This window comes from Harpia harpyja, chromosome 4 (genome assembly GCF_026419915.1).
Source record: "Harpia harpyja isolate bHarHar1 chromosome 4, bHarHar1 primary haplotype, whole genome shotgun sequence".
Taxonomy (NCBI): Eukaryota; Metazoa; Chordata; class Aves; order Accipitriformes; family Accipitridae; genus Harpia; species Harpia harpyja.
Window position 1 is genome coordinate 55,291,118 of NC_068943.1, and position 20,207 is coordinate 55,311,324.

Here is a 20,207-nt window from a genome sequence, read left to right on the forward strand (position 1 = left end):
GACATAAGTAAAAAGATACAGAGAAGACATGGTATCTCCCACAGAAACCATCTATCAATATATGGGTATGTCCCATATCAATATTTGTGATAGTTGTGAGACATTAATGTCATGAGAATGTAACTGGGAGGATACTGCAGAGCCCCTGGGAGGATACTGCAGAGCCCACGGCCAGCTATTACAGTTTCCTTCTTTTGCCATGTTTTCTGCTGTGACTTGAGAAAATGAAGCACAAAAAATGGTCAATTAGGAGAAGATAGTAGTTCCCTCAAAAATTATGTGCACAGTTGTTCCTGCCTGGGAGAGAGGGGTAGATTGGGGTCACTGTGACCAAGTCCTTTGTTTCTTGAGTGACTTGCATCTGAATAGTCAGAGAATGACAACAAAAATTGCAAATGTATTTCCAGTTTTATGTAAAATCATATTTTTAGTAGAGCACAAGTCCTGGTGTTTTTCAATGCCGTGTTTCACAGGACTCTCTGCAAATCAACAGCTTGTAGAACAAGACACATTTATTCTTGGTAACATAATGTCATAGGTAGTATCGTAGTTCCTATAATAAAGTTGTTCAAAAGCATATGAACTTCTGGCAGCTCTGTTTCCTTTAGTAATGTCATAAGGCAGCAAGTTCCACAGTTCAGTTCATATAGTCTATTAAAAAAAAAAAAAAAAATCATTTTATCCCTCTTAAGCCTTTGTGGCCTTTTCATCTCAAATGTGTCTCTCCTCATTTATTAGGAGATATGGGAAGCAGAAGTTCCCATGCCATTTACTCTTTATAATTCATAATATAGATATTCCTTATATGTTCTCCTCATGGCTTCTCATTACACCACTGGAGATACCTCAGGAAACTCAGCAGCTGCCTTAGCGGTTTTATCCCCATGATGAGACTGTAGTTGACTCAGAGTGTTTGGACCCTGCACAAATTTTCAAGTACACTTACTTGCATGCAACACAGCCCCTCCAGCTGTGACCTTGGACCTTTTTTTTTTTTTCTCTTTCTGCCTGAGAATACCAAAAGCATATTTTTACACTTAAATTTGATAGGTAAAAAATAGAACCACTGCCAATAGGCAGACAGAGTTAAGACTGCTAGGAAATCTAAAGCAATTTTCTTGATGACTAATAATAGATTATAGTGGTGTAAAAAGCAAATTGCAGCATTTGCAAAGGCATCATTTTTCTGTTTAATGCATGGAAAACAATAGTTCACCAGCAACAGTAGGCATTTTTAGTACATTTTTATGGGATGCTGAAAAAATTTAAAACCCTATCCTCAGGAATCTACTGTCCTTGTTATGTTAAAAGATAATTCCTGAGGTTGTTTAGATAGAAAGTGTTTCTTTAAAATGTTAATTTACTTTGCCATTTGTGCTGATTGGTTTATCTTTTTGCAACTACTAGTTTTCATTTTTGTTTTTAGCAGACTTTGAGTTCTTGCATTTGAGCTCATTCGGATTGTGAGAAGCTGCAGAATGCTGCTTTCTGTTTTGGCCTGGCATTAAAAAGATCTGTTTTTAAAAGGTTCATTTTTAAAACACTTCCGTCTGCCTTAGATTTTTGTATAACTGGAGGACCAGCTTCTTAAAATGCTCAGCTTCCAACATTTTCCACTGCTATCTGTGCTCAGCAATCTTTTGAAAACATTGGCTTTGCCTGTCAGGGCCCTCTGTAAATTCAAAAACCTTAGTTTCACATCCCTACAACCTGGCATAAACCAGCACTGGTACAAGGAAGGGCAGTCTTGCCCTCCTTTTTGCCTTTCCCCCCTGCCTATCACCTTATTCATGCCCCTTTTCCTTATGCCAGCATTAGTGTTCGTGCAGCCACGCAATGAACTGAATCAGAGAACTGATCTAGCTGAAAAATAAGCGACCCTCCCACAAATGGTTAGCCTACAGCCAAACTGGTTCCCCAAGCCAATCTACCATATGGCTACATGAATCCCAGTGCCAGGACTTGAGCAGCTGGAGCTGAGAGGAATGATCCCATTTGCAGCAAAATAAATCTGCGCCAGACTGAACTGATCATGAAACTATAGCTGTAAGCTTTAATACTGCAAGCTACTTAGTGACGGACCCCTTGAACCTGCTCAAAACAGCCTGCAGAATCAGTCATACTAAAGTACATCTTTTTACTGTTCCCTCTCAAATTCTCATTTTGTTGCTTCATTCTGAGGTGATTGCTTCTCTTGGGTCCTCATCAAGCAGAATGCTTGAACCCTGGCTTAATTTTAAGTTAATAGTCCCAATAAGTATGTGCTTACATTTAAAGCACTTAAGCAAATTTATTCCCTGTTTGCACAGCATTGGCTCCATGACTAGGGCTCCCAGTCACTATGACAGTGAAGATGCTAATGATGATAATATGCTGTCACGATAATTATTTGTCTAACCTGAACATCACAGATGTTCTCCCAGCAGTGACTGATGAAACAGAGCTAAATTCTGTCATCTTTACTCAAAATGAGTGAGACACATTGTTTCAGTGGAACCACCTGCCATGCGGTCCACATCCTAAAGGAAGCCAAAGGTATCCGTGGAGGGTCAGTTGATCTGAACAAGCAGGGGCTTTGGAGTAATAGTGTTTGCAGTGATTTGCAAGAGCTCTGAGAATTGACCAAATTCTACCTCATCTGAAGTCACTTTTTCCATATTCAAAGTTAAACCAGTCCTTTAGCAGACCCTAGCCATGGATAGGTGTCCCCTGCATTCACAAATAGGTATTAACTGCAGGCAGAGGAGGGATGCGATCACACTTGGATGTGACTCATAGCCTGTCCCCCAGCAAAGCAAGCTAAGCTTTCCCCAGGGACAGCAACACAGTCACCTTTTAAGGGTGTCTTTGCTGCCAGGATAGAGCACGAAGATCCCTCCTCCGTTCCAGATGCTGCTTGCCACTGCCCAGGGAATCCAGGGCTGTTATCAGCCTGAGGAGCATAAAGGAGAGAAGTGCCTTTTCTAACGGCATTTAGATCACTGGCATTTCCGAAACACCTAATGTGATACAGATGGAGCACGTTGTGCACTGGCTGGCTTTCAGCAGCAGGACTGACCTGCTTTGTGATTAATCACCTGTGCTGGGAGTAAATAAGGCTCAGCCAAGGCTGGCTGCTCTGTCCCCGCTTTTGTGCAGGACACTGAATGCTTGCATTGTATATCTGAATATAGATAAGGTGCTGGATAGGCAAAGCTGACTTTTTCGAGAAATAAGGTAAAAATGACAGAATTTGTACAATTTTTCTCCTTTCTGTTTCAGCTGAAATTGCCACTTTTTCTTCCCTTAACCTGGTCTGGAAAGTGTTTTGCAGCAGTTCACAGTTAAAATTGGACTGACTAAGTAAGTCCTTAAGGGCTTATTTAGCAGCTGAATTAAGTTGAAATTACTAGGTTTCTAGCTGGCATTAGATTGTAGAAGAAAATGTCTTCACTTCTCCCCAATCCATAGCAAAGTTATTTTTTTATAAAGATTTTTTATCTGAGAACATATTTCCTTTAGGCACCCCAGTTTTATAGCATTCTATTTGTGATTTAATACACATGGAAGTACATGTGTGTTACTCTTATAATGGAACCAGAGGAAAAAAAGAAAATCTGTCCATCTGCAACAGTTTAGTGGGGAAGAGCTATTGTTTTCCAAATTTTTTTTCAGCCTACGAAAGTTTGCTTTTTACTATCTAGTTGTTAGTAGAGGAGGGCAGGGAGTGGAGTTTTCCATCCAAGGAACACAGATTGAAGAGACACACTGACACCAGTATGTAAAAGCTTGATTGTGTAACTAATTATCTAGAAAGACCCTGTGAAACAACAGCTGGAGAAGATTAAAGCAGGTGGATTTGTGTCTTGAAGAGTGCACCACATGCCAAAAAAAAAGTATGGTGTGGGATTATCTTTCCTGGAACGGGTTCAGGAAAAATAGCTCTCCTTCAATTAAAATACACCTGAGAACTTGATATGAAAGGCTACAGGTTGCTTATTCCTGTTTTCAATATAGTGAGTCAGAATTTCCAAGGGTAGAAGCCTACAGGAAGAGTTCAAAGGTAGAATGTTTTTGCAGGAATTGAATGCAGCCAGCTTCTCTGCTTATTAAAATCTTGCAGGAGTGAAAAGCAGACATCTCTGAAGGAGGAAAACAAATTTTTGTTTCAGAGAGCTGATAGTTTTACTACCTCTTTCGCTGCCAGGATAAGGTCCTCAGCTGGCATAAATAGCAAAACTCTATTGAAGTGTGTGGAGCTGTGCCAGGTAACACCCTCCTGAGATCAGGCCCTCAGACATGTAGTCAGGGTGCCTTCCTGCTGTCAAACTCCAGAGCAGCTCCTCAATGAAAGCAGGTCTGAAGTCATAGCCTGACATGTGACAAAGCGTCTACCAAGTCTGTTACTCCAAGTGGCTCTCTTAAAAAGCTCGTTGCTTCAAAGAAATTATGAGCAAGCCACTATCTCTTATCATTTCTCTCTCTCGCCTCCTCTTTGCATTTTACCTTAAACTAAACCATATTAATTTTGAGCTATAAAGCCTTCTAAAAGCCTGCAGAAATTAATGAGCTAAAACTGGCAATATGCAATAATGTGTGTCAAATAAAAATACAATCAGCATTTTTCCCAGAATTGCCAACACCTTAGAACTTTGCAGTAAACCAAATATTTTTAAAGCAGTGCAACAAATGTAAACTCTAAATTTGCCAGCAGTAAGTGGATTGCAGATGCAGTAAATCTGGTTTTGTTGTACCATCCAGGTAATTAATCCTGTATTTCAACAAAATCCCAGTAAGCTGGCTGTGTATCACTGTATGTTCCAAGCAATGTGAAGATAACTTGTGAAATTTAAGAATCCTTTATTGTTCAGTTTTCTCCCTTTCTGTTCCTTCTTAATTCAGCTAATAAAAAGATGTAGAGCTCTTAATAAGGTCATGCTCAACCTTCGCTGAAAACTCTGGAGCATTAGTGGGGTTAGTTTTAATCAGCTAAGGGTCAGTTTTCCCCATCCAGGCTGTTTTCTCTGAACATATGCTGTGTTGTGGTTCACGTGTTTTATGGAATATAACTATCTGGATATCCTGCGTGCTGTGCTCTAAGCTATTTGCATAGACTGTAAATCCTCAAGAAGTTTGCAAACTAAGAATTTTTGAACAAATATATTTACCAAGGACCTGATCCTCTAGTTAGTGCCATACAGGTAAATTCTTATACTCAGATAGATGCAGCTCTATCGTTTTACCTCAAGGGTCCAACTCTGGAGATTTTCACTGAATAAATAGTAAAGGATGCAAGATCAGAGCCTCAAGAATCAAAGAAAATAGTTTTTAAATGCGGTGTCTTTGATTAAACATACCACAGTGAATTTGGACTAAGATCTGATTCTAAGTGAATTAATCACTCTTACACTGGTTTAATCTGCAGTGTGGGGGAAAAATTGGGCCAATGAGACCAAAATAAACATTTTGCTCAGATCTGCCTCCTTATCTGACATTGGAGGATCCCGTAAAGGAATGAAAAAGAGCGTTGAAATACAGTTACAAACTTTAAGATTTTTTATTGCTCTTCTCAGGACAGCATATAAGATGGCTGTGTATATGTTGCATGTATGTGGTCCTTGACTACAAAACTTAACATGAGAAAAGAAAGTGTTGACACTTGGTAAAGAAATAGGTTCCTCCCAGCCAGCCACCCACAAATACAGTGTGTGTAGCAATCGTCTCCTAATGTGCTTTTTTTCCCTCCAGATATATGTGAGTGCTCTGATCTTTTATTTGGCTCTTTAATGCATCCCTGCAAATGAAATTACTATTCTGGGATGTTGCTAAAACATTAAAGTGGCTTTTTTGCATCTGCACTGGCTGGCTTGAAATGAGTTCCATAGCGAGTCTCGAAAGGGGATCCGTCCCATTGCAAAATTGTTGAGGATATAGATCTAGTGAGGGAAGATTGGAAGAGGTGTTCGACTTTTGGGGGGTTGCCTGAAACTCCTCTTTCAGCTGTAATGTTTCCTCTGCTGGATTCCCCCTCTTGCCTTGGAGTCTAACTTTCCAGTACCTAAAATAAGTAGAGACAAACTGATCAACTCTGGGCCATGCGCATATGGTTTGATAAATACTGAGCGGCCTGGAATCTTGCATGGCTGACACTTTGTTTCCAGCTTTGTGGTAAAGAGCTGAATAGAAAGGAGAAGGCAGCAAGTCTTCAACTGCACTCGCCAACAACATCTGCATTTATGAAAACTTTCCCTAATTGAAAATCTAGTAGTTTCAAATGCTGTAGACTGAGTTTGGAAACTAGCTCAGGGACTGCTAAGATAGCAAGAAGCAGCAGTGGTTTTGATCCCCCAGTTCAGGTTAATTCCCACCCTCCTCCTTGTAATTTGGGCATTCAGGATGTGCTAATAACATCTTTACAAATTCTAACAAGGGAAAAAGTCTCTCTTTAGAGTTCAGAAACAGTATTCTGCGGTTCTTCTCTAACCCCCTTTCCTTGCCATCTCCCCTGCCCCCATTTCTCCTCCTCCTCCTCAATATTTCCTCCTGGTTCTTTGAGATCTACTACACCAAAAATATTTTTGGAAATACCACAGACTATTGTTTTTATTAGTGACTGGAAAGCTTTGTAGTAGGATGCTTTTGTTTCATTTGTGTTCCTTGCTCTGGCACAGCTGGTTTTGTTTTAGCAACATTAGAGAGATGGTTAAACTATTTGTGGCCTTTTCTAACCCAGCAGATCTCTTCCACTGAATGCTTTAAACTGAATGACTGAAACTGTAACTAACAGGTTGTCTGCGTGGGCAGTTCTGTGCATAAAGTTGCAAATACACTGGTTTTATGAGATCTTTTAATTTGTTCAGCAAAACACTGATCACTGTGAAGCAAGTCCCAGTTTCCCTATAAATTTCCCAGCCAGAACACTGACAGAACCTTGACTCGGGAAGATACAGAACAGATGAAGCAGTAGATCTTGTTCAAACCTACGCGCGCTCAGAAATGATTAATGGAAAAGAGGTTTATGTAGGTGTGCCAATCCCCACCTTAGCCAAGAGGGAATAGGAAGAAAAGCCACAGCAGGTAGTGGGACAGAATGTGGTCTGAGGACAAATCTGCCAAAGGTGGTATGTAGCAGCTACAAGTGCCTAACTGGCCACTGTGGTTACAAGGAGGAAGATGGGAAATTAGGAAACAGGCATCCAGTCAGAGAAAGGTGACAGCAGAAAGTAGCAAATGAAGAATGAAGTGAACGAAAAGTAAAGTAAGATGAAAAAGTAAATGGAGAGTGAAAATGTAATACAACTGTGCAAAGGCACCTTAAAAGCAAAGAGAAAAAGAGGAAATGAGTTGTACTGGAGGCTTCAGTGTTCATGTCTGGTGACATAATGTAAGTGATATTGAAAGTATGGGCTGATGAATGGCAGGAAAATGAAAGTTAAGAGCATAGCTGAGATGTGTCCCGCTAAATCCCAGTCTTACCACATGTTCCCACCACCTCTGGTGAGCTGGCGCAAGCAGCTGCACAGTGATTAGGTTTAGAGAACTGATCTGTTTGACATTGGTTTGGCAGTTTTCTTTCTGGCGAGGTCAGGCAGATGACGGACCTGGCTTAATTCATCATGTGGCTGTGTGAACCTAGGACTGGTACTGGGGAGGCAGTGGGAAAGAGCAGCATGTGGGTATGGGGTAGGTGGCACCATCCCTGTCAGCACCTTCCAGCATTGGAAGAGCAGCACATATATCAGCTTGCTGATGAAATATAATGCAGGTGGAATGGGGAAAGAACATACTATATCTCTTACCTACAGGGATGCTGAGTGTGGCTCTTCCCTTTTGTATGCAATGGGTGGGGAAGCAACGGCACTTGTCAGAAACCACCTCCTTAGTGACACTGCAAAAGAAAAGACTGAGATGACTTTTCAATCACATTTTTTCTCTGCTGTTTTTTGTCTTTTTCCTTCATTAAAAATAATTGTTTTCAACTTTCCTGTCAGTTTTGCTGGGTGACACATCAGTGCATTCGTGACTGAATGAGGCCAGGGACAATGCAGCGAACAGAACTTGTGTCTGAAAGTCTTGAATGACTAAAGTCTGTTGTCAGATGATGATATTGAGGTAATAACAGCAAGATAAGAGGACAGAGAAACTGAACAAGGGTTTACATATGTAGGTGCATATTAGAGTAACTGGAGTTATGCTGAATGTTGGTAACACTCTGCAGAAGATCAAACCTTGTGTAATAACAAAGTTTATTGCATGCTTTTCCTCTGTCTAAAAAATTGCAACAAAAGCATCAGTTTGAGCTGACCCAGAATGTAGTATTTTCTACTTTAAGCTTTATTGCAGTCACAGAATAATTAAAAAAACCCTAATGTGTATGCACAGAACTAGCTAAGATATAAGAGGACCCCTGTGGAAAATTGTTAATGAGAAATGATATGCATATACTGACAGCTGTATCAACATCTGTAGATATTGGTTGTTTCCCTTCATAGTGAATATGTTGAAAAGACCATACTCTATTTACATGTCCTGTATCCACAGAGACATATAACTACTGCTCTATAGGTGCATGTCATTCAGTAGGCTTTATTCAGCGCAATACAATAAAGGGAATTGTCCATCTATCTATCCCCAGAAGACATACTGTTTCTGCTGGTGGGAAAGCACCTCACAAGTACAGGAGTATCAGTCGTCTGTCCTACAATGCCATAATAATCAACTTAGTTGCATTTAGCTCATTCCATGGTTTTCTTCTGAATCAAATAGCAACATATACATTTCAGCCAAACTGTTTTGAACTGTTACCCACAGCCCTGTTTCTTGCCCGTTACTAGACTCTGGTTATGATCTTTGCACTGACTGTTCTCCTGACTGACTCATTGCAGGGCTCCAAAGAGTGCGCCAGCTGGGGAAAAACACAAGATACTTCAGACGACGACTGCATGAAATGGGCTTCATCATTTATGGCAATGATGATTCTCCTGTTGTCCCATTACTCCTTTATATGCCTGGTAAGATAGGGTAAGTACTGAAAAAAAAAAAACTATTGGCAAAATAAACACTATCCAAGTTCATAGGTTATTTGGTGTACACTGTGAAAAATGTAGTTATGTGTGGTAGATGCTTCACAAGAGAAACATACACCATTAGGTGAATTCATCATTTAGTTATGTTCTATTTTAAATTTGGCCCTGGACTTAGTTTTGAGCTGTTCCAGTATTCAGAATTTTTAAAATTTCTCCTATCCATTTTTAACTTGCTCTGGAATAATACTTTTGATAGTATTTTGAATTTGGATTTTTTTTTTTTTAATTTGTAATCATGAGCAGAGATACATTGTCTTTGATGTATGAATTGTTTTGGATGGATGTTCTTTTTCCCTATCTGATCTTCGACTGGTCTTTGCATGTTTTACCATTCAGTACCTATCAAGCAGCACTTGTGCACTGACTTGGACATGCAGACCAGAAGTCAGTAGCAGCATAAGGTAAGGGTTGAGCTGTAGGGAGTATTTACAAGTAGATTAGGGTGGCTATGTTCTCTAGGTCTAGTACATACCACGCAAAAGGTTCCTAAACTGGCAGAGTAATTGCGAGAACAAAGAAGCCATCACACAAATTGTTTTATTCCTGTTGATGTGCAAGAACCCAGCTCTCATACCTTCCAGAAGCCCAACTTCCGTGCTTAGGGACTGTGAATGCCCACACATTTTGATTTGCAGTCAGAGCCTTTCATTGACATAATTGAATCATGTCTGTTCTACAGTACTCTCTCTGCCATCACGCTTCTAGTATTTGACACCCACTTGGCTTCATGAGCTGTTAAACAGCAAAGAATCTCAGTCCTACTGGTAAAATTCTGGCTGTTATTGAATTCAATGGGAATATTACCATCCACTTCAATTGGAGGCAGCATTTCACCCATTGTTTTATTATACTTGAATGTTTTCTCTCTGTGGTCAGTTTATTGGAGATAATTTACTTCTGTTTTATTTCTTCTTCTCTCCTTAGGGCTTTTGCAAGACGCATGTTAGAAAAAAATATCGGGGTGGTTGTGGTTGGGTTTCCAGCTACTCCTATCACAGAATCCAGAGCTCGGTTTTGTGTGTCAGCTGCACATACACGGGAGATGTTAGACACGGTAAGCACAGCAGATGTCCTGCTGAAATTAACTTCAGATGCAAAGGAGGTTGGGAGAAGCTGTGTGTCTGTTACTTTGAATCCCAGTAATTCATTTTTACATTTGTTTTTCTGGCCTTGCCACTTCATCTTTAAAGGCATTTTAGCCTTATATATTTTATTTTTTAAAATGAATTATGGGACAGTTAATTTGTTTTGTTCTTCTATTTCTAATAGTGACCAAATCTGTCGACACTAATAGAGACCTACATGAAGAGCACAGCAAGACAAAAGTTAAATGCTAGGTCAAAACTATCATAGTAGTAGGAAACCTGCAATGATATGGAAATAATTGAAAATCGAGTTTTCCATAACCTTATTTTCATTCCATATTTCCACGTGTTTCTTGAATTGCAGAAGTATATGGGACAGCCTTGGGGGTACAGGTGGAAATACCAAACAGTATTTGGAACTGTTTGAACCTAATGAAGTTTAACTGGTGCTGTCTGGCCTGTCTCAGTTCTGTATCTTTCTCTGATATCAGAAATACTGTTAAGAGTATGTTAAGACTTCCATCTTAAACCTCCATTCCAACACAGTCAGAAATGTGTTTAAAATAAACTCTTTGAAATTTTCCATCTCCCTTTCTTGCTGAAGGTGTTTTTGGCCTGGCTTGATATACGTTCTTTCATTCTCAGAATAAGCCAACTTAGAGGCATGAAACACAGAGGCTTAACATTAAATGTCAGGCTTTCTTTTTCCTCTCTTTGCATAAGTATGATGGTCAAAGCAAAAAATCCATGAACATGGAAGGCATTCGAGTTAAAGATGCCACTCCTTCATGCAGACAAGCACCTGTGCCTGCAGAGAGCCCCTGGCTCTCCATTTGCATCCTGAGATTCATGTGGAGCTTGAGGCCAGAGCCCTGCCCGGCTGACCAGTTCCCATGCCAGTGCAGACCCCTCTCAAGCAACATGGAAAAATCTGCCTTACATGTGTGCAGTGTAAAATTCCTGCTGCTCTTAAAGGTGCAGTAATTTTTAACAAGGTATAATACCATAAAGATAATATTGCATGGAACAGGGCATAGGTATGTACTTGTGTTGGTCATTGCCAGCTTTCTGTTTGTGTAGATTTTGGCTTATGTAACTAGCAATAGGCAATGAAGTTGATCTGCAGACTAATCTCTCGAGGTTACTGCTTTGATTTTCTTCCTCTCCCCCCACCCCCAAATGTCAAGCCCATTACATTTTGAGGCCATCATTGCATCTTCACTTCCTGCTACCTGCACGTTGCTGCTTCCCGGTAGCAGTGAAAATCTGAAACACTCCCCAGCCATCATTCTTGAACATGCTGTATTTTTGCCTTTGAAAGTGGGATCATTGCCGTAGTATTTGTGGCATTCTTTAAATGTCCTTACAGTATGGGGGAATGGAAATGCCCTGAATTTAATTACTTGCAGATGGAAAGTATTTAGGACAAACACTTTGTGAATGTGCCTAAACCCAGGGTAACAACAGGTAACAAGCACAATGAAAACTTTTCCCTTTGGCAAAATTTGTTTTGAATCTCAGCCTGGAACTAAAAAGAGGAACAATCCATGAAAGGGCAAGCTCCCAAGAATAACTTCCTTAATGACCTTGAAGCTATCTCTCTGCATAAACCATTGCTAAATTACTCCTTTTTGTTCTTGAGCTCATTTTAGTGGCTTAACAAAAACAGGCTCAAAATCAAAATTGCCGTTTTCTTCTTTGATGCCAAAAGGTTGTCTGCTTTTGAATGTAGATCAGATGCTGCAAAACAGTGAGCTGCTTCTTTATGGTGTAGTGTTCCCTGGCTACTTTTTGAATCTGCTGAGAGCTGGGGACGCAGCTCAGCAAATTGCATTACAATATTAATGCATTATTAATTAGGCCTGTGATATTAATACAAGAAGATAATGGAATGCACTAAAAATATCTCAAACTATTCAGACTATTTATGATGACTCTGATCAGCACTGTGGGCTGAGTCTCATCTAAGAAAATGCAGTGGCAACTCGAGTCTTTGGGATCTATAGGGAAATATTGAAGTTTTGCCTTACGCATCCCTTTTGCACAACCAAAGGTAACTTTTTATCTGGATTATTATCTCCCTGTGCTTTTAGAAAAAGGTCATTTTTTTTCATCTGTGCTCAATTAATATACCTACTAATAAACCATAAACTACTGAAGGAGTAATTTCTGTTCTTGTAGATGCTATTGTACATCTATGACTGCATTGATGTTCACTACAGGAGAATGAAAGCAAAATTTGCCCGTTTGCCCTTCAAACTTTCTTTAATTGATGCTTTTATGATCTTCTTGTTCTGCTGTGAAGTAGAGGTTACTAGAACTTCATTTCTTTTCTAAGAGAATTGACACACTATAATGGTCTTACAGGTTTTGAATGCTCTGGATGAATTGGGTGATTTTCTACATCTGAAATACTCCCGGCATTCCAAGTCATCTCATCCTGAACTGTATGAAGAAACTAGGCTTGAACTTGAAGATTAAGTTTTCCACCCATGAAGAGAACATTATGTTGCTATGAAAAGGGGGAAAACCCGAAAACTAAAAAACACGAATGCATTTCTTCCCTTCTAAGGACAATTTTTGTTACGCAGTTAATTGAAAGGAGGGGAAGCTCAGGTGTTGCATTTTATTGTATCAAATTTCTGTATTCAAGAGACTGAAATATTGATACAGATTTGCCTCCCCAGGAGATCTGTCCTTCTTATGGTATTTTTGATGCAGAATGAATGCATCCGTTGATCGAGTTGCTAATGTTCAGCTTTTGTTATGGCCCCTTTTTATGAAGAGGCTTCAGATAGTCTTAATTGTGACTGAAATAATAAAGTTTAAAAACTGAATTTATTCCAGTGTAGTATGGTAATATAGCTGAGCTTCATCAGTGAGATTGCTTTTATCTGTTAAAGACCATAAATCAAGACATTGGTGTGGACTGCTATAGACAAATAAGCAGAAAGTAACCTCTTTAACTAAGTTGCCCTATCATGCATTTCTCCAAGGACAGAAAATATTAGAAGGCAGCTCATGGTGAGAACAAGAAAAGTAGCCTGATCAGATCATGTATTTCTGACAGCAGATTATGGGAAAGGGAAAATGCCTCCTCCCCTCCTCAGACCCTTTCTCAGCTATTTAAATACACTGTAAGCTTCATAATGTACAAAAATTTGGGCTTAGACATAAGCAGAAATGCTTTTCTGCTAACGCATTTGTCTCACAGCCTATCACATCTTATCAAGGTGTAAGCTCTTCAGCAGGCTTGCTCCCTTTTCGTGTAGCAGTAGTAAATAATTTTAATAACCATTTAACTTTCCCGTAAAAACCTTGATCAAAACAGTCAGATACTTGCAGTTCACAAACTGCAGATGACATTTATGGGCCCATTCCTAAGTTTCTTGAACTACTTATGGGCTTAATAAATTCACTAACAAGTACATAATTCTGAAGCTGTTAGTTATACAGAATGTGAAGATCAAGATGCCGTAAGCAGTTCTGCCACCTGTTAAATTGAAAACTCCACCATTTCTAAATGTGCTAAAGTCATCCACCTAATAACATTTCTTGACATATTCTTGTCTGGTTTATGCATGTCAAGGGTTGTTTTACTTGGCTAGTTGCAGACTTTTGAGTGCTTTGTTTTTCAAATAATTGATTATGTCATCTGAGGGGGAAGATGTCCTTGTCCCCTTTTCCACTGCCTGAGTGACAAATGCTCAAAGATACTTGAAGGAATTGTTACAGCTGGCAACTTCCCTGCAATGCCTGCAGCAACATTATCATCAGGCTTATGTGGGCTGAGTTGTCTGAAGGAGATGGGAGGCTTTTTCCCTTTTCTGCAGCGTTGAAAAGTGGTTCTGCAGCTTTAAGAATGAACTCCAAACCATTCCACGCTATCAAATGTCATTGTAAACACATCAGATGAGAGATGTTTAGCTTTCTGTTGCACAGATGTACCACACTTTCATGTTCTCTTGAAAGCTGTGGTGTAAACTTAACCCACAGCTGCAATATTAGATTTAAGAACAGAACAATTAAATTGTGGAATACCAATTACACTATATTACTCCCTCCTTGTTAAAGCAGCTTTCAGGATATAACAAGGCTGATTGGTTATGAGGGCCCATTTTTTGTTGGATTTTTGTTGTTGTTGTGCAAGTTAATAAAAATCCAGTGGTGCTATAACTTTAAGAATTGATTACAACACATTCCATAATATCAAATGTCGGCTTTAGGAAACATATATCAAGGGCTGGGGGAGGACTAAATGGTGTCATATGATTCTTCGCTTTGGTAGACGGACTTGAAAAACATTGCAGAGGTTCAAGGGAGCTGTGTTTGTGGATAAGAGCAAACTCACTGTATAAATACTAAAATACTCAAGCACAGGACAAGGAGAAATTAGGATAAGTGAACTTTGTCTTTGACTAACCTGGCAATTTGTGATGTACAGCTTTGTTACATGCAGGGTGAGTGCACTTACTGTGAAGGAGATAGGTTGAGAAATTTCTGCAACCTGTTCCTCGAGGAAAAGTACTGAATTTGATATATTGCATTTTGATCTCTCTTGTCGAACATCTGCGGCCAGATCCTCAGTTGACTTCTGACCTTCCATCTTGGGGTATACGGCCATAGTTTATGTTTCAGCAAACATTATTACACGTGCTGTTGCAGGCAACATGCTATTTCCCTCAGAGAGAGGCCTGAGATTGATTAAACAACAGAATGATCGCTTTTTGTCCCCCTATAGGGGAATGTTTTCTGTCTAAAGCCAAATTCTTCCTGCCCTCAGAACATTACTCTCTCTCATATTAAGGAGACAGGACAGCTATTTTTCAGAGACTGTCAGTTGATTTATTATATGCTCTCTTCTGATTTCTTCCATCCCTTACACATTAGAGAAAGTACAGGCTGACTGTCCCTGGGCTTGGGGAACAGTTAGGGAGAAATCCCTGCTCCACTGCTGTAATAATAAACTCCCAGGAACTTCAGACTTTTAGATTTTTCCCCATGGGGCTTAGTTATGGTCTGGCACTGGCTTTTCCACCAGTGTAATTTCAGTGGAGTTCTTCCAGATTTACATCAATTTTAATAGATTTAGAGTTGATCAGCACTTGGAGACTCTATTTTAGCTAGCTTAATCAAAAAACTGATGGAGTACTTATTAGGGAATTAGTACATCTAGCATAAGGATCACATATTTCCTAGAATATACTCCATCTTCAGGCATGCATGTTCTCAGGAGATGGAGTTCTCTGTAATTGTTTTAGAAGGTTTTGAAGAAGAGCTGCCCTTAATAAATAAAAATTGCTCAAGTTGTCATATTTTAATCCAGTGGAAATGTAAGTATGAATACACTAACTTTTTGTTAGCAGGCTGCAATTCCAGCATCTTGTTATCGTACATAAAATCTTGATTAACCTTCATGCTATGGGAAGACTCAAGAGTTGTCTGTTTGACAGAGTATCTGAATTGTTTGCCCTTTCCTGTACCTTTATCCCACCTCATCTTTTAGAAAGCATTCCTTTCCTGAGCTTATCAAACTTGTCAAGGTGTTTCCCCCATCCACTTCTCTTGCCTCTATGTTGTTCTCTCTGTTTCTGTCCTCTGCGTCTAGGGGAAAGCACACTGGCAGCTGCAGAGGACCTGAAGTGTAACAGTTGGCTTTTTAGGCATTGCCTCACTCTGCCTGCTTTTCCGGGTATCCGCATCAGCTTCTGCAGACTTCAATCTTTCCTTTTCAAAGAAAAGTTTCCTACTGATGGTGCTAAATTTCTAAGCTGAACCAAATCTGAACTGGCCAAGCTGTTGAACGAAGAATGGGCTTGATCTATCACTCATGCAAGTGTAGATCCGGTTAAATCTTGCTTTGAAGACAATACTGTTGGTTTAAAACGAGTGCAACCATGAGAGCAACCTGTCACTGTGAGGTGAGCTGCCTGCATTTATTTCAGAGGGGTTTGAAAGCTGATGTCTCTGGACTATTTCACAGCTGCTGCTCTTCACAGGAGACCAAGATATGTGAGTGGATTTATTTAAGGTAGGATTTCAATTTTCTTTTATTTCTTTTTTTTTTTTCTTTTTCCAAAAAATGTGTGTGTTTGAAGGTGCATCACATATTTTCCTGTCCTGCTGAGAAAGGGAACAAAGTAATGCTGTGAAAAAAGCAATCTACACTAAAGGTGTTTATGTACTTTCTAGCCTGCTTCAAAATCCAATAGAGATTCTCTAATATATGATCTGCTTTTTATTTGTGCATAGAGTTTAATTGTTCTTCGAATTAAAACACAGATCAGTACCAAATTTTAAAGAAACCACACCACCAGCTGAAAAATGGCAGATGTCATTCCAATATTGGCAGCTGAACGTTTGAGCCTCCAGAGGCCTTCAAAAAAAGTATCTGTGTGTTTCCCTCATTTACTTACACATCCGGTGTTTTTTGTGCTCACTGCAGACCAGTCACAAGATAATGAGATTCTCACTCTATCCATTAGTGAGACAGAACTTCAGACCCATCAGGATGGTCCCAAAACCACACCCAACTGACCACACAAAATAATAATTCGGCACCATCGGAAGAGGAGTCTGGGGTCTGAATCAGACTGGTTGCTCAGCAGCTACCTAAGAGGTGAGCGGTTTCTTTCCACATACGTAGTATGTCAGTGACAATGACATAAGGGAGCAATGTTAAATCCATTTATATCACATGCTAATCAAATGAAAAGGGTAATGTAGAGGCACAGGATCTGGAGAGACATGGTGGACCTGGAGACTTAGACTAGATCCAGTTACGTGCAAAGAAATTTTTTTGTGCAAGTGTTACGGGAGTTATTAAATCTTTTTAACCATCTAGGTGGAAAACTTGGTCTTTAATATCAAAATAGTGACTGCGAAGCAGGCAAAGAGAAATACTGCACCATGAGTGCTACTCCAGTTTGTTTATGAACAGAAGGCAGGGTAGATAGGGTGCCATAGCATATGTCCCTGATACTTGGTACTCTATTACATTTCATAGATCTTTTTTGGAGAGACACTTCTGCCAGATGCTATGCCAAGGCCAACAAGTATTAATTGTTATCAGTATACCTGAGTTCAAAAACTTGTGCTGCAGGGGTTACCAGGTTTGCAGTAATGCTGGAGCCACCATCTATAGAGACCAGCGCTGATGCTGAAAATTGTTCAGACATCATTCTAGTGACAACTGTGCACAGCATGACTGACAACTGTGATGCCCTCATTGGGCATCGTTGCTGGGATGCCACTGCTGGGAGTGGCTGTGGTATGGTGACAACTGCCTGTGCTCCTCTGCCAGGTGTAACTGATGTGGCTCCAGGACAGGCATGACAATATGTCCTCTTCTTTGCAGATACAGAAGGACATGGCCTGTAGGTCACTCCAGCAGATGAGTTTCTTTCTGGCAAATTAGCTCAACCAGAAGGTGTAGCCATGAAAGCAGGACACTGTAGGAAGTCTAGAAAATCAATTCTCACAAGTCAAGTACTTGCAGTAACAGACAGAGAAATTTTGGTATGTGTGACATGGAGCAATGGTACTAGATGTGATGGGTGAAGCTTGCTTTTCTATCACCTCTGTTGAAATGGTCTCAGAGAATTTGCTATGAATGTGAGCTGACTCCAGTATCCTGTGAGTGGGCCAATGTATATGTATACTCCAGTTCCTGGAGCATAGAACTGATCTCTCATGCCATGAAGTACTGTCATGTCTATTGTCCTTATCTTCGGTAGCTCCATTTCCACTCCCAGCACAGCAAGCAGCAAGTCTATCTTACCAGTTCAGAGCACACCATAAAGTGGACAGCTAAGCCTATTGGGTCCAATATGACCCTAAATGGTTCATGGCACTGCAGTGAGTAAGTGTTTCTTGGCACCGGGTGGCTTTTGCTGTGCTGCAGATAGCCTCTCGTCTGAAGCAGGTTCCTCGTCTGTTGACCTCTCCAGCAGCTGTTTTGGAATTGCACAGAAGTGATGAAATCACTGGGGACATTTCAAAAGCATAGCTTCCCCTGTGTGTTTCCTGGAGCTTGCTCTGACACAAGTATCCTGTGTGTGTCCTACTCTACCCTTGTTGTTACCACACAGCCCTCGTGATGACTTGGCTCTCTGCACAGTACAGAAACTGTTTTGCACGTTGCTGGGGATCCTACTTTCATGTGGGAGCTGCTTTTCAAAAAAACCCTAGCACCAAGGATGCAGCTACTCTCTCAGCCAGAGTGGTCAGAAGAGGCATGATAGTTTTCATAGTTCCTGGACCTTCTATTTACACTTCTGGCATTTCCTAGTCTGCAGAACATCCTGATACAAACTCTCTGACTCCCACTGCATGCTCCAATACCCGTATTTTAAAAATTGCTCAGCAAACCACTGTAACCTATGGACCAGAGCTCTAAACTGGTTGCAAGACACCCAAGTTCTGATCTGTCTCTGCTCTGCTAAGTAGCTGCAGATGAGAGACTTTAGCATTCTTTGCCTTATTTTTATCCCTCTGTAAAACTGTGATAGTGATCCTGATTTATTTGTAAAACACTAAGTTGAACTGATGAGAAGACCTACAAAAGAGCTAAGTGTTGTTATTATCTGAGTGATCTTTTAATTTCTACATCTCGGAACTTCTCCATTAATCCTGTAAAAGTCACGAGTATTCTGTTTACCAGACCTAGTGTATGAGACAGCACAATGATGAAGACTAATTATAAATCATAGAAAAAATTTCTGGAAAACAGATTCTTTTAACATTTCCATTCTGTGCAGGCTTTGTCGGTGTCTTACTACAATGATGCCAGTTGGATTAAGAAGCTTTTTAAAATGTGAATTTATCTTTTCAAAGATTTGTAGCCAAGCTTTTCCAGTTTGTTAAAATGTAATTAGTGTCTGCTTGTTAATATGATGTTCATTGATTTTTAAAGTACACAGATTTCAAAGCTAAAAATAAATAAATAAATAAAAAGAGAGATAATTCAAACCAGAGTGGAACAGCTCGGACAGTTTTACTCTTTTGCCAGGATCCCAAAGCTGTTGTGTTCAAACAATGCCACAGTTTGAGTGGAAATGTGAAGATTAAATCCAAACTCTGCATGTCAGCTTTTTTGCAAATGACTATCCAGGATTTTAATAAAATGTCCAACCACAACAGATCATGTTGCAGGGATTTTTATTGCTTAATAGCTTGTGATAGTCTCCTGTTTCTCTAACATGTATTATAAACCAATGCACCTAGCACCTAGCATCAGTGGAATTTTGGTACCTAACTCTGTTAGGCTCTTCTGAAGAATAATTTGAAATGGACAAAAGAGGAAAGGGTTCACAAAGATGATGGATGGTTGTAGAATCTCCCAGTTGCACATCAGTGCAGTGTGGCACATGATGGAAGGTACATATGTATGAAATGTAATTTGACCACAGTCATGGAGGAAATTATGCGAGTGCTAAAGAGGCAAGTGGAGGTAACATGAAATTCAGACAGGAATTCAAAGATGTGATTGAGGAATATCCTGAGGAGACAGCAGAAACAACACTAGAGCACAACACCTTCTGAAGAAGAAGAAGGCCTGGAGAACAGAAAGGTGGGAAAGGATATTCATGGGAGAACCCTACCCAAGTGCAAGAGAGAGCATGAAATTAGCTAGTGCAGGAGAGATGAAGCTGAACAACAAATTTGTTCAACTGGAGAAGGAAAACAATTCAGAGGCAAAGAAGAAAGGAAAGGAAACTACCCCCCGAAGACAAAATGACAAGACAGTGGAGACAGCCAGGATTGAGACTCCCCAGAGGAGAATGAAGGGAGAAAGAAAAGACAGACTGATTTTCAGACAAGCAGGAGAGAAGAGGAGATCCCACCACACCAGTATGACATGGGTGCCCATGACAGCAGACAGGTCTCTTGGTTGTTTAGAACAAGGGAGGAACAATGTGGAGCCAAAAAGCAGAGAGATGCCTTGTTCTTCCATAACTAGGAATGTTAGATGTGAACCAGTGGCAAAGAAAATAAGGAAAGCTGATGGGAACAAGGATTGTCTTCTATTCAGGACGAGTGATACTGCAGAAACAGG

At 40.1% G+C, this 20,207-nt stretch overlaps 1 protein-coding gene across 3 annotated transcripts in view; it reads left to right on the forward strand.

Moving 5' to 3' along the window:
* SPTLC3 (serine palmitoyltransferase long chain base subunit 3) overlaps positions 1-14,326 on the forward strand; it is a 91,888-nt gene extending 77,562 nt beyond the window's left edge. For 2 of the 3 annotated variants that reach the window (XM_052784103.1, XM_052784102.1), the window contains 3 exons: positions 8,865-9,000; positions 9,990-10,119; positions 12,518-12,987. In XM_052784103.1, coding sequence (XP_052640063.1) covers positions 8,865-9,000; positions 9,990-10,119; positions 12,518-12,631 — 380 coding nt within the window. In that variant the 3' untranslated portion in view covers positions 12,632-12,987. Of the gene's footprint in view, positions 1-8,864; positions 9,001-9,989; positions 10,120-12,517 lie in introns of all 3 variants that reach the window. The other variant, XM_052784104.1, reaches the window with a different exon arrangement.
* The last annotated feature ends 5,881 nt before the right edge of the window (positions 14,327-20,207 follow it).